This window comes from Vanacampus margaritifer, chromosome 1, assembly GCF_051991255.1.
Source record: "Vanacampus margaritifer isolate UIUO_Vmar chromosome 1, RoL_Vmar_1.0, whole genome shotgun sequence".
Classification (NCBI taxonomy): Eukaryota; Metazoa; Chordata; class Actinopteri; order Syngnathiformes; family Syngnathidae; genus Vanacampus; species Vanacampus margaritifer.
The window spans coordinates 33,926,782-33,941,088 of NC_135432.1; the positions used below are offsets into that span (position 1 = coordinate 33,926,782).

Genomic DNA, 14,307 nt, shown 5'->3' on the forward strand with positions numbered 1-14,307 from the left:
CCGTGTAGCCTTTTATACAAAAATACCGGTAAGTCGACTGCAAGTATATCACCTTCATGTTTAATTGAACAAGCACAACAGAATAAGTCAATTGAGGCATTCATTTTTTTAGTTTTTTGTTCCTCAATAAAGGTTGGGAAACACTGTCCTAGATGCATATATTTTCTATGATAAATTATTTTTATGTTAACTTCATCTGTCCGTGTTTGGGGGAGACTAGGAGCCACATCCAGTTCGCCTTTCACAGGAGGAAGTGGAGAAGAGGAAGGCTCTTCTGGACTCGTGTCCTCTGGTCATGTTTGAACACCTCAGCAACCTTAAATCCTTCTTTGTGGAGGTTTGACCACTCTGCCATCTTCTGCACATTTACTATTGAGCATGACATACAATGTCTCACATTGACATTGCCCCCCATGTTGTTGCAGGGCATCAGCGACAACGTCCCACTGGTGAAAGCTATTGTTCCAAAGAATCAGTCCCACTCCTTCATCAGTCAAGGGAGTCCAGACATAATGGTTGGCATTGCAAACTATTGCTTCTCTAATGCCTTCTTAGCCTGGCTAATGATTCTTGTCAGCCCAAAATATTTCAGAATTGGTTTGAATTGAACCCACTCTATACTATGGAATGTTCACTGTGCATTTTTTTTTTCAAGGGGACAGTAAGTCAAAACTGTCTGTTTGGCACCCATGGGTGGCTGCCTTACAACAAGAATATCTCCAACTACTTCACCTTCATTAAGGACCCCACAGTGTCCCATAACAAGTGAGAAGATTGCACCTCCCCCTAACACACATGCAGCCAATCAGTCTTTCACCAAGCGCATGTATTACTCATTGCCTGCAGGACCCAGCGCTTTCTGTCAGGACCCTTCGCTCCCGGTTTGGAGGTAACAACAAGGCTGTTTGTGGTCTCGCACGACGGAAAGTTGCTCTTCAGTGGAGGCCACTGGGACAACAGCCTCAAAGTCACCTCACTTGTCAAGAGCAAGACTGTCGGGCAGCACATCCGACACATGGGTAATTACATACGCAGTTAAAAAAATAGGGAGATTTCCAGATGCCTTTGTAAAAGATTTTGCATTTCTCCCCGCATCTTATATCTCTTCCAGATATCGTAACTTGCCTGTCAACAGATCACTGCGGCATCCACCTGATCTCCGGCTCCAGAGATACCACTTGCATGGTGTGGCAGGTTCTACAGCAGGTTCGAGCATCATTGGTCCTACCTTGTCTCTTCATACAAGCAGCTAGTATGTGTTGCTGTAGCTTGTTTGACTGAGAAAATGATCAGCGAGCATATTGAAGCAGCTTGGTCAAAAATTATGATTGGCATTCTTCGCTAATTTGACAGTAACAGATGTAGAAACATCATACTATGTATGCACAACTACTACAACAGTTTTGACTGTTCTCTCTTCCTGTAGGGCGGTGCTCCAGTAGGTCTGCACCCTAAACCTGTTCAGGTGTTATACGGCCACATGGATGAGGTGGTCAGTGTTAGTATCAGCACAGAACTGGACATGGCTGTGTCGGGAGCACGGGTGAGGTTAATACACAAGTTGTTCCAAATGCTGCTTTTGGCAGCACATTACATTTATTATACTGCAGTACTATTATTACTTACAGTATCTCTTGCAATGCACTAAACCACAAAGAGAGCAAACAGTTTCCATGATGAATTATGAACCTTCACAACTGATATAAAGCAGTGGTGCAACAGAACTGCTTACACTATTTTCTCCTGTGAGCTCACATATTCGCATGACCTTATTGCTCGGCAGGAAATGTGGCGGGGAAAAAACTGGACATGCTAGTGAGGCCCACTGAGCTGTTCCAGTGCCAAGACATAAGAAAGTGTAAAGAAATGACTACGAAATCAACACTTCAAGGATTACAAGACCATTCCGATTTTATATATTGTTGTTGTATTGTGTAATTAAATCACTACTCCTTGTTAAAAAGCATGTAATAAATTGGATGGATTACCCGTCTATCACTCATCTGAGATAAAAGGAAGAAATATTAGGGGAAAGGAAAACAGCACCGTCTAGTGTTGACCCATTTGCTAATGCAGAGGTTTTGTGGTCTTAGTATTGGGCCAAAACCTCTTATGAACAAATGTGGCCAATTTCATATTTTTTTCACATATATTGTTTTTTTTAGCAAAATGTTGAACAATATAAAGTGTATAAAATGGCTTGCGGTCTTTGACAATGGCGATGTTAATGGCTCAAAAACGTATGTTTTTGTTTTTTTTAACTTGAAAATTATAGTTGTGGATGTGAAATTTCTACCCAACGCCAGCGGTATATAGCATATTATAATTTCCCCCTGCAAAGAATCTACAGGACCTCATACGTAACAAACGTTTAAGCCTTGGTGGAGGCCTGTGCACATACTGCTCTTGACTATTTAATGTGTGTGTGTGTGTGTGTGTGTGTGTGTGTGTGTGTGTGTGTGTGTGTGTGTGTGTGTGTGTGTGTGTGTGTGTGTGTGTGCAACAGGATGGTGTAGTGATCATTCACACGGTGCGCAGAGGCCAGTACGTGCGTTGCTTGCGACCGCCGTGCGACAGCTCCTTGCCCCTCTCCATCCTCCACCTGGCCGTGTCCTGGGACGGTCATCTGCTGGTTCACACCTGCCTGGAGGGCAAAGCAACACTAAAAGTGCATATGTTGCTTTGATGAACATTGAATCCTGGAAATTCAACTTATATTGTTAGCTCATTTTCCAACATCTCCTAAATGGTTCGAGGTGTTGTTTTCTTGTTACAGGATAAAAACGCCCTCCACCTTTACTCTGTTAATGGGAAGCACCTTTGCAGTGAACCTCTGAAAGAACAGATGACTGACATGTGCGTTTCTGGGGAGTTTGTCATCACAGGCAGTGAGCAAGGCTACTTGTCCATTCGAGACCTCTACAGGTAAGTCCAAGCCTAAAATCCTTCACATGAGTTGAACAGAGAAACACAATCTGCTTTGGGGTAATGATTGACCTTTAGGTTTGTTGCGATTCTCAAACAATTTTCCATTAGGAAGTAATGAAATGTGTTAAGTGTCAATTTATAGCCAACATCAAGTGCAAGTATCCAGCAATATTTTAGTGACATTTCTAACTGTGAAAATCAAGTATTTTTAACCACAGGAAAAAACAATACTGATGAAAATGAATATGTAATGTAAAGGTAGCTTGCAACACAGATCCCATTTTCAACATTTATACTTTCCACAAGTATGAAAGAAGTTTACCTCTTTAAATCCCTAAAAAAAACAAAAAACGGCGAGAGGCCCCAGGGACGACCCAGGACACGCTGGAGAGACTATGTCTCTCGGCTGGCCTGGGAACGCCTTGGGATCCTGTCGGAGGAGCTGGTTGAAGTGGCTGGGGACGGGGAAGTCTGGGCTTCCTTCCTAAAGCTGCTGCCCCCGCGACCCGACCCCAGATAAGCGGTATTAAATGGATGGATGGATGGATGGAACCCTAAAACAATGAAACACTATCTCATAACTTTGATATCTAGTAACAGCATGGAGGTGAGTGTTGACGTTGGACACTTCTATAACAATTTCTCTGAATGTCCATTAGTTTTGCATTTTATTAAAAACATTACCGCAGGACAGTTACTACAGTATATTATGTAAATAGAATTACACATTTTTCAATTGCACAACATAATCATTACGCGTCTTCAGTATTTGTTGTTGTGATGTGTTTATTGCATCCGCCTTGTAATGATAGACGCAGTTGCAGCCTGAATCCGTATGTGAGATTTCTTTGTGCCATTGTCAAAAAATATCTCATTTAGTCTTTGCCGATTTTTTTGTCAACTGTAGTAAAGAAATTAAGTCAAGTCAAAATTAAAACCCAGCAGCACTCTTTTTTTGCAAACAAACTAGTAACATCTACTTTGTGCAATTTTGACTAGGGGTGAAACGAAAACTATTTAAATTGGACAATTAGCTTTGATTTAAAAGCTGTGAGTTCATTAAATCAAACCGAATTGTTCCACTTTAAAGTACAGTGTTTACTTGCTCTTTTGCAGTTGAGATTTTTATTTGTGACCACTGTGACATTTGTAACACAATTTCCATTTTGAGATTAAAAAGAAAAACTTGAATGTAGCCATAGTTTTGTTGTGACCGTCCTCATGTACTGCCGTACTGACATAAATAAGACGCTGACTATATTATTATTATTAGTCAAAGATAGAAAACGAAAGAGGCTTCATGGAGCAGCATGACTCAGTGGTAGAGTGGTCATCTCACATCCGTGAGGACCTGGCAGCGCCCTGCGTGCTAGCAGCCAACCCCGGGTGTGTTAATGTGAGGCATTGGAAAGCGCTTTGGACGCCATATGGTGTAGTTAAAAGCGCTACATAAAAAGCAGTCCATTTACCATTTGTCATCATTATAAAAGCTGCTAACCCCAGCGGTGGTTTAAAAAAAAAAAAAATCCTCTAATATTCATTTCATGCAATATCTGAAGTTTTTTTTCTTCTTCTTCCTCTTCACCATGATCATTATCGTCAGAGCGATTCAGGCTGGTATTGTTTGAAAGGCTTTTACAAAGTTAGAATCGCTAACTGGCTGTTAACTGTAGTTGACAGTCCATATGACATCATACGTGTGCCTACCCTTGATCCTTTCTGACGTTGAAGAGTAGTAGTGTTGATCCAGTGTGCTGTCATCCCGAGGAAGCTGTTGTTGTGGGCAAACCATATGTCTGCAGTTGACTCCTTCAAATGTTGTCTTCGGCTCACTTTCCATCTTTGGAATATTCTTTAGCCAGGTAGTTGGGAACAGTTTTCGTTTTATTTGCTGTGAGCCGCTTGGGCACGGTATCATGCACAGTATCATGCTAACGAGCTCCTCGAAAGCAGGTGACTTGCACAGTAGAGAGCAGCTGCATGTTTTCAACAACAGACCGTTTTGTTCATCTGTGAACAGTCCGGTTCAAATCTACTAGTTGCTGTTAATTCGAGTGTGTCCGCTAACGGACAAGCGCAATATATTCTAACAGTAACTTTTTATTTATTTATTTTTTATCTGTAACAATCAATGTTGTGAGCATAAATTAGTTAGCGTTTAGTGATTTCTCGAACAAAATATAGACGAGTCGTACCATTTGGCAGTTCGGGTGATGTCACACATGGTAGCCGTCCTTCTTGTCTTAAAGAAGTTACAAAAAGCAAATGAAATGCGAAACACCTAAATTATCTTTTGACTTGAGGTCTCACATCAAATGTCACATATGATGATGCTAAATGCTAATTCAATCATTTACATAGCGCTTGTCCATCTTACAAGGCCTTCAAAGCGCTTTACATTTTGACTTCTCATTCACCTACATGTTGACGCAGCATCAGGAGCAACTGCGTGTTCGGTATCTTGCTCAAGGATACTTCGACGTGGTCACAATGACATGGGATCGAACCAACAACCTCAGGGTTGCGAGACGGCCACTGTACCACTGATCCACGCCACCCCATGATGATCATCATCATAATTGATGATGATGACGTATTGCGCAATGTGAAAGGTCTTTTTCCTGAAAGTGTCGTTTGAATTTCTCATTGTACAACTTTCTGTTCCCATCTTGTGCTTGTGTGCAGTCTGTCGCTGTGCGCGGAGCCCATGGCCATGCGGGTGCCCGTGTGCTGCGTGTCCGTCACCAAGGAGCAGAGTCACATCCTGGTGGGCCTCCAGGACGGCAAGCTGATCATCGTGGGCGTGGGCAAGCCGGCCGAGGTAAAGAACTCGCTGAGGAACTACATCGCGCAGAGCCTGGAGGGCTCGCCGCTCATGGCCTCCCCCTTGCTGGCCCCGCTTCGAGCTCGCTCGCCCACTCGCCTGCTGCACCAGCGAGACCAGCTGGTGTTCAGCCCCGCCTCTGTCAGCCACAAACCATAGCCGCTCTAGTCCAGTCCTCGACTCCGCCCACTTTGATTACCGGAAGTGTCATTACTTTCTAATGTGGAAAATCAATCAACACTAACCGCTGCTTCTGCAGGCCATAATCCTGCAGGAGATACTTTATAATAATGCAAGCTGATAATATTGCACTAATTTAGAATTGTAGTATGAATATGTAGTGTTTTGTTGTACATAGCAGAAATCAGTCCAGACAGTAAATCATCGCACACCTTTCACTTTTCGCCTTTTCATAACAAAGTCAATCAACCTTTGATATTTTATTGATTGCTTCACCACTAATCAAATATTAAGAACTAATCACTCATCAATCATATCCCCTTTCTCTCCCTGTTTCTTTTGGCTTTTAAACTTCCTCCTCCTCCTCCATCTTACCCCCTTCCTCCATTTCCTCTACCTGGGCTCATCTCAGCTGCGTTCAGGCCACATCACCCGGAAGCTGTGGGGCTCCACCAGGAGGCTGACCAAGTTCTCCTCGGGGGACTCGGAGAACATCATCTAGCATGAGCACCGTCCCTGCCCTCCCTCGCCCCGATCCCTAACCTCCCCCGCCGAAGCCCCTCTACCCATTCCCTCCATGATCATCCTCCATTGATGTCAGCTTGCCTCATCCAAGTGAAATGTGCTAAAGTTTCTTTGCTGTGGACTGAGCAAATGGCGCTGGCGCTGAGGTTCAGATCCGGAAGCAGCTACAGCTTTCAGCGACACCTCTTCACGTGGTTTGTGTATATTTTCAAGTGACCTTTCGGCCCTCTTCCTTTAGTTGGCCTCGGGTGCATTGGTCGGATGTTGCCTCAAAGAAGACCAAAACTCTCGGCCTCTCCGTTTGTCGTTTTGTTGTTCACATGCACGTATGCAGCCTGTAGCTCGGCATGTGTCAAGTGCCATTTTGGATCGTGAATTGTCACTTTAAGGAATCTTTATGTTGAGCTTTAATGGCAGAAGATGACACCTGTAGAGATTAACACAAGCAGTCTGTTTATTGATTGAATGTTTTTAAGTTACTGTACTAAAATATTTTTATTTATAGGAAACGTAGCATTTTGCCATTTGTTTCTGATGCGGTTTAGGGATTCTCCAAGGGCTCCAGCAGATGTTATAGCAATACTTTGTTGGTTGCGTTTGTCTTCTTTTGCCGCCTCGCATCGTTTCACTTGCATCGACCTTTTGTCTTCCTGCTGCCACCCTCTTAGCCGACTGTTAGCCGCTGTCATTGCTTCAAATATGTATTGTTTACTTTTTTGTTTTAAATCACACTACACGCCCTCTACACGCCCTTTCTGTTAACAGGGTACATATTATTACACCAAGTATTTTTGTTAATTTGGACACTAAATGCCACAGCGTGAACAACCTGTGGAGACTGTGTGATCTTGTTACTAATGATGCAGTCTTTTCATCCTGTGATTTGAGTTATTTCTGTTCTTCACTCGCATCTGACGTTGAGTTGTAAGACTTCCGACAAACGGAGTGCCTTTATCCGAGGGTGGTTCTCATTGTTTTGGTGTTCCTGAAAGGAAGTGACTTTAAGACAAATGGCAGACTTGTGTTGTATCTTTGCATCATTCTCTGTGACTGTCACCAAATGGATATGTGTATATCTGTGATTATTTATGAATACAATATAAATATGTAATGTACAGCATGATTTTTATTATTTTTTGTCTTTATCAAATGTACTTTTTGCACTTTCCAGGTACTCGTATTGTAAGAAATTGTTTTAAATTGCCTCCCTAATCTGTACATACTTGCTTTGTAAACACACAAATGGAACATGATCATTAAAGTGTTGTCTGGATTTAGACTGCAAGGGTTCATCATGCGTGGCCTTCTCTGCCTGAAGAAGAGTGAAGACAGACACACAGGTGTAAGATGCATTTATGGTTTTAATCAGCATTGAAATGTGTTGTGGTGTTTTCGATGAATGTCAAGGGCAAGATGTCACGGTGGAATTTTATGCAGCGATTTGGTACGAGCAGATGGATGCTCTCTTCAAATCGCAGTCAGCGGCTGTCCACCAGCTTTCATCTGAAAGGCACGACGGTTGAGACATATGAGACAATTTGTGTCATGCAAAGACTTGACTTTGAACCTTAGATACCACATACTGTCTTGTTATCTGACCCAGTACAATTAACCTTTGATTAATAGTGCACATAAAAGTGTGAGGTCATCAAAACTGCCTTCAAAGACTTGTTATGCAATGAGAGCAATTCATTATTATTATTATTAATAAGGAGGGCACAGTTTAAATAACACGCACTTTGGTTTATTATGCTCACTCTGTAATTAGGGTTTGACTGGTAGGGTCGAAATTCTCCAAATGTAGGCTAAGGTGCCTTTAGTTGCTTAAAATCATATTTATTTCTTAGCAGATTGCAACCCGGGAGTTTGCTGAAAAAGTAAATTATATGATTTGACATTATTACAGATTATGTGGTTATTTCATAACTCACTGAATATGTGCGTATTTTGTCATAGAGTGGTGGGCAAGAACCTGAACTTGACCTTGGTTAAAGAAATATGTTTGATTGCCTGCGTGGAGTATTTCTTGTGTCTCACCTATCTTGAACATCTCGACGCAGACTGGCTTGTCTGTGTGAATGTTGGGCTGACCCGGCATCCAGTCACTGTAATTCATCTCTGAGCCATCGAGCCACGAGGCCTGCTGATTCTGCAGCATTGGAAATATGGGTTCATTGTGTGACCATACAGTCTACAATCAATATTATGTCAATTATATAAAGGCATGTTTGATTAGTTTGAATGATAGTGACCTCACTGTCTGACATCAGTCAGCTACAAGAAACATTTACTCACAAGTCCAATGGTCAATGTTTGAACCAAGGTAAGAATAACAGTTCTGATAAGATATCTGACGAGACTATCGTTGACCTCCAAGGCCGCTATACCCCATTAATAAAAACTGTGACAGCAGACACTTTCTATCCCATTAATTGAGTCCAATTCCTGAGTTGAATGTATTAGTATGTATTCAGCGTTTGGTGGATGAAAGGGACTTGCCTTAACCGTGGCCCCCAGCCACGTCAACTGTGGGCTGCGCTCACCGCCATTGGTTACCATGGAAACCAGGCGGGAGTGAAGGTCGCCACTTGTTACAGATGCCAGCTCAGCGTGTGGGTTATGAGCTTTACATAAAACCTGAAAACAAACCGTGCAAATGCATCATATTATCGTTTGTTTGTACACAATAAAGCACACCACTGAAGTAGGATGGAAGTATAAACTTCTGTCACCTGTGCTTCTTTAAACGCCAGAGGTGTGGGGTTGAACTCGTAGCACTTTCCATTAATGACCTCCCCTTTACATGTCTGTGTTTGGAGCCGGAAAGTGGAACGGTCCTGTCCCTCGGTTTTCAGCTTGAAAGCACCAGGAACAGCTTCCTGTCCAAAGCCTCTAACGATGGAGACTGTAGGTTCAGTTCCTTGTCTGAAACCGTCTGGGAGAGACATGGAGGGTTCGGTTCCCTGTCTGAAACCATCTGGGATTGACCAGGAAGGTTCGCTTCCCTGTCTGAAACCATCTGGGATCGACATGGAGGGTTCGGTTCCTTGTCTGAAACCATCTGGGATCAACATGGAGGGTTCGGTTCCTTGTCTGAAACCATCTGGGATTGACCAGGAAGGTTCGCTTCCCTGTCGGAAACCATCTGGGATCGACATGGAGGGTTCGGTTCCTTGTCTGAAACCATCTGGGATAGAAGGTAAGGGCTCAGCTTCCAGTTTAAAGCTACTGATGATATGGCTAGTTGGTTCTGTTCCCTGTCTGAAACCTTTTGGGATATAAACTACTGGTTCGGTTCCTTGTCTGAAACCATCTGGGATCGTTATGGAGGGTTCGGTTCCTTGTCTGAAACCATCTGGGATCGACATGGAGGGTTCGGTTCCTTGTCTGAAACCATCTGGGATCGACATGGAGGGTTCGGTTCCTTGTCTGAAACCATCTGGGATCGACATGGAGGGTTCGGTTCCTTGTCTGAAACCATCTGGGATCGACATGGAGGGTTCGGTTCCTTGTCTGAAACCATCTGGAAGGTGAGAAGAAGAGGATTCCTCAACTCGAACCCAGCCACCTCCATTCCTCTTAGCTGGCACGTCAACAGGGACTGAAATACATTTTGCAGACACCAAAGACATTTGTCAGTAGGCCTATATTTCAGATGTATGTGGGAAAATAAATCTTACTTTACTTTCTATTGACAATTGCCACCGATTGACAAATTACCTTCATCTGCCAGCCAGAGTTTTGTCTCCACCTCACCCAGTCCCTCTTCAACGAGATTGTGGACAAAACCTACAGATGAGCAAACATTACCACTTAGTTTCCATGAATCTTAACCATTCATCATTCTTACCATGACATTTAGCTTCCAATTTTGTGGAAACCGTTTGAGGAAGGTCCAAATACTTTTGTCCACCTAGCATATGCTGCTATGGCCTACCTGTCCTCCTGCTCATCTCGTTGATGTGGTCCTGCACCAGGCCGTTGTCAAAGAAGCGCTTGGATGGCTCAGTCCCTTGCCGAAAGCCATCAGGAAGATGTCCAAGGATGTCGTTCTGCTGAGAGCCATCAGAGAGCCTGAAGGGCGACGGCGCCTTGGGCAATCCTCTCAGAGGTGCGATGGGTGCAGCTCGCAGTCCTGTGAAGGAACTCAGTGAGATTGTGTTCGGAGTGAGAAGCTCCATTCAGGAATTGGCTTAAAAATGACAGCCACAACTTCTTTACAGTTCAACAAACACTGTAACCTGATAATGGACAACTTGAAATGAATGACTGCCAATTGTGCTACTCTGATGTGTTGCATTCGATAGAGCTATAAATCAATTGTCGCAATCTAATCTCGACACAGCCGTTCAGGAGGTCAATTACTGCGATTACGTGACTGTACTGTACGCTGAGATTGACTCTTGCGTCAAACAATCAATTCTGTGGGTGAGCTAACCACTTGCAAACATTCAAACGTCACATGGGAAGACGGAGTGGAGATTCAAGCCCACAAACTATCAACTGTGAGCCAGACAGGCTAACCCGCTGGTGTCATACATATGGCCCATGGGCTAGAACCGGCCCATCTGGAGGTCCACTCTGGTCTGTGAAGGTAGAACACAAACTGCAGTTTTTTACTAAAATGAACTGATGTTGCTAATGTTATCCACTAGAGAGCGCACTGACTAACACTTGAAGATTGGCTGTTGCTTAGGATTTGATGCACACACAAAAAATTGCGCTCATTTTTGTGGAGAAAAGTCCGATTATTACTCTGCAAGCAAGATAATAATGTCGGGGTGGTAGTTTTTGTTTATTGAACATATAAACACAATACAAAGTATGAAATAAAAGTAAGGAAATAAAATCAAAGTATAAAGAATCATTGGTAAAGTCATAATTTACATGTTCAAAGGAAGTAGGAAGAAGTACACAAACTTATATAGTCCAACCCCCTATTACTTCTATCATGAAGTAGGTTATTATATTTAATAATGAATCATTAAAATAAAAAAGAAAACAAATGAAAGGAAGAAAAACAATAATTGAAAAATAAACAGTACATGCTTTTCATAAAGGCACAAGCAATATTAGTGTAAATTGTAAGCCCTTATCCATTGCATGCACATATACATAAAAGAGCAAATGATAATTTATAATACGATTTATTTATAAGAAATGATCATTGATTTTTTTTTTAGTTTCTTACCTGACAGTGTCAGGAACAGCAGCGGCAGCACTGACTTGAACATCCTGTAACAAGATTCACACAAAGCTACCTGTAATGCGACCTCTTAAAAGTAAGCAATAATACAAAAGTGTGTTCCTCACTTGTGTTGGCAGCAATGAAAAGCAAGCGGCTACCAAATGCACGAGGCCAAGTATAAATAGACAGTCACCTGAGTTGTAAACTCCAAAGCAGCCAATCCAATAACAAGTCACGGTTTTGATGAGTTTATTGGAGAGCTTTGCCCTCTTTGGTCAATGCTGATGCAACAGCAGCTAATAACAGCGGCCTTTCTGTCATATCAAAGTCGTAATAATAAAATGTTACCCAATGCATAAGCTAAAAAAAAACATGTACTGTATCTATTATTTTGAGAGCAGCAATATATATTATATAATATATTCAAAATACCTGTCACAAATAATGATAATGGATACCTACAATTATTTTTATCTTTTTATCCTGAAAGCTTGGTGGTTGCCATAGCAACCCCATTGGAGCCCAGTTTCAGGTACTGTAATACTGTACAAAAAAAAATAGCTTTTTTTATGTGTATGTTTTTCTTTACACCACCAAAAAAACAAAACAAAAACATTAAGAATTAAGGAAAAACAAAAATAAAATATATTTTAAAAAATGGGGGAGGGGGGGAATTACAACAAAAATCTGCAACACAAAAAAATGCATCAACTGTGGTTTTCAGTTATCACCATTCAACACTAGATGTCAGACAAGGCTGCGCTTACACAGGCTCTAATGAATAGGCCTAAAAAATGTTTCAAATGTAATATGCAGGATAAACGTAGTACAGTATCTCAATAAAGTAAAAATTTGGAGCGAGTTGATTTTTATGGAAAAAATGCGCAAAAAGAGTTCTTACATGTAGCCCTCCTGTTGAATGTTGTTAACTACTGTGTTTGTTGATGCTTATAGGTGTTGTCTTTCCTTGTGTTAAAGCACATTGAGTTTCCTTGTGTATGAAATGTGCTAATTGCCTTGCCCTTACCTTGCTTTGTTTTGTTTGTTTCTTAACAATGTTCATGGGTTAATGTGATCCATTCGAATGTATTATCCTCCAAAAATATTAAAACGCAAATATGCAATTTTTTTTTTAAAAATTTTAAACTCGAAAATTAAAAAACTAAGGCCAGCAGATAAAGTTGAACCTTTTTTTTTTCCTTTCTAGATTTTCCAAACATAACAGGAGTGCTCAGCAGTTTTGTGCCACTTTTGAAAGGCAATTTTTATGCGAGAGAACGCTTTGCACTGGAAAACGAATAAAATAAAATAAATCACAGAATGTGGTTATTTTGTTGTTTGCTTCAAACGTTTTTCTAAAATAGCATTTTTGTCATACAAGGAAGTGTATATGGTCCTATATAGCCCTGTAAGTAGTTGTAGCTGATCAATCAATGTGTGTGTTCCAGAAGATCTTAACAGCTACAGATCAGTAGCACAAACGCCTGTTATCATGAAATGTCTTGAGAAACGGGTTTCACAGCGCATAAAATCTAGTCTTCCAGCCTCCTTTGACCGCCATCAGTTTGCACTCCGGCCAAACAGGTCCACGATAGCGACACACTGAGCCAGGAGAGTGAGTGCCGCAACACTTATGTGAGGATGCTAATTGTAGTATCAGCGTTTAATACCATCGTCCCAGACATCCTCACAAACAAACTGCTCCACATGGGTCTCTTTCCCGCTCCACTATAGGGAGCATATACTTACATATACTGCATAACAGCGTGGTACGCAGGCTGCACTGAGGCGGAGAAGAAGTCACTATAGAGAGTAATCCGCTCTGCAGAAAAGATCATTGACTGCCCTCATTGCACAACATCGTCTCATCCTGCTACCCCAGCAGAGCAAATAGTATAATTAAGGACTCGTCACATTCGGGTCATGGACACTTTCAGCTACCTCAGGTAGACGATACAGGTCTGCCAGAACCCGCATGTCATGATTTAGAGTTTGTTTCCCCCCAGACCCATTACAATTTTCAAGCCAAGTCAAGTTTACATTACCATTTTAACCACAATAACAACATGATATTATTAAGTCATGGATTTTATTTGACGTCTCCAAGTCAAATGTGTGTGCGTGAATTTGCATTTTTCTTAAAGGGACAGTAAGATACTTTTAGTTGATGTTGATTATGGTTAACTTCCACATTTCTTGACCGATTCCCGTCGTTTAAATTTTAAACTGTTTAGCTCATTTACATTTTTTAAAATACATTTTCAGGGACAGTGAGATACTTTTAGTTGATGTTGATTATGGTTAACTTCCACATTTCTTGACCGATTCCCGTCGTTTAAATTTTAAACTGTTCAGCTCATTTACATTTTTTAAAATACATTTTCAGGGACAGTGAGATACTTTTAGTTGATGTTGATTATGGTTAACTTCCACATTTCTTGACCGATTCCCGTCGTTTAAATTTTAAACTGTTCAGCTTATTTACATTTTTTAAAATACATTTTCAGGGACAGTGAGATACTTTTAGTTGATGTTCATTATGGTTAACTTCCACATTTCTTGACCGATTCCAGTCGTTTAAATTTTAAACTGTTCAGCTCATTTACAAGAGTCAGCAGTCCCATTCAAAATTTCCGCGGGAACTTTTCTAGTTATTATTGTT

General features: G+C 41.5%; 2 protein-coding genes across 8 annotated transcripts in view; one reads left to right on the top strand and one right to left on the bottom strand.

Moving 5' to 3' along the window:
- Window positions 1-7,747, top strand: part of nbeal1 (neurobeachin-like 1) — a 43,311-nt gene extending 35,564 nt beyond the window's left edge. For 3 of the 5 annotated variants that reach the window (XM_077550247.1, XM_077550277.1, XM_077550258.1), the window contains 9 exons: window positions 221-337; window positions 426-515; window positions 656-765; window positions 847-1,019; window positions 1,112-1,206; window positions 1,427-1,543; window positions 2,507-2,668; window positions 2,777-2,925; window positions 5,614-7,747. In XM_077550247.1, coding sequence (XP_077406373.1) covers window positions 221-337; window positions 426-515; window positions 656-765; window positions 847-1,019; window positions 1,112-1,206; window positions 1,427-1,543; window positions 2,507-2,668; window positions 2,777-2,925; window positions 5,614-5,911 — 1,311 coding nt within the window. In that variant the 3' untranslated portion in view covers window positions 5,912-7,747. The remainder of the gene's footprint in view (window positions 1-220; window positions 338-425; window positions 516-655; window positions 766-846; window positions 1,020-1,111; window positions 1,207-1,426; window positions 1,544-2,506; window positions 2,669-2,776; window positions 2,926-5,613) is intronic. The other 2 variants (XM_077550268.1, XM_077550283.1) reach the window with 1 other exon arrangement.
- Window positions 7,748-7,800: 53 nt separating this feature from the next.
- On the bottom strand, window positions 7,801-13,439 carry LOC144038125 (uncharacterized). Of its 3 annotated transcripts, none has more exons than XM_077550307.1 (8): window positions 13,395-13,439; window positions 11,649-11,692; window positions 10,395-10,592; window positions 10,178-10,246; window positions 9,190-10,058; window positions 8,957-9,094; window positions 8,495-8,606; window positions 7,801-7,960 (listed from the first exon to the last, which is right to left on the bottom strand). In XM_077550307.1, exons 1-8 carry the CDS (start codon window positions 13,403-13,405, stop codon window positions 7,887-7,889), a joined length of 1,515 nt encoding a protein of 504 aa, XP_077406433.1. In that variant the 5' UTR covers window positions 13,406-13,439; the 3' UTR covers window positions 7,801-7,886. The 3 variants fall into 3 exon arrangements, with proteins under 3 accessions (XP_077406433.1, XP_077406452.1, XP_077406442.1); XM_077550326.1 differs by lacking the exon at window positions 13,395-13,439 and adding an exon at window positions 11,839-12,070; XM_077550316.1 differs by lacking the exon at window positions 13,395-13,439 and adding an exon at window positions 11,771-12,066.
- Between the last annotated feature and the right edge of the window lie 868 nt (window positions 13,440-14,307).

Excerpts from the sequence above, each read along its gene's own strand:
- LOC144038125 (XM_077550307.1), bottom strand. Across the intron at positions 10,059-10,177 it reads ACTCTGGCTGGCAGATGAAG|TCCCTGTTGACGTGCCAGCT; the intron begins GTAATTTGTCAA and ends AATGTATTTCAG. Across the intron at positions 8,607-8,956 it reads GGCTGGGGGCCACGGTTAAG|AATCAGCAGGCCTCGTGGCT; the intron begins GCAAGTCCCTTT and ends CCAATGCTGCAG.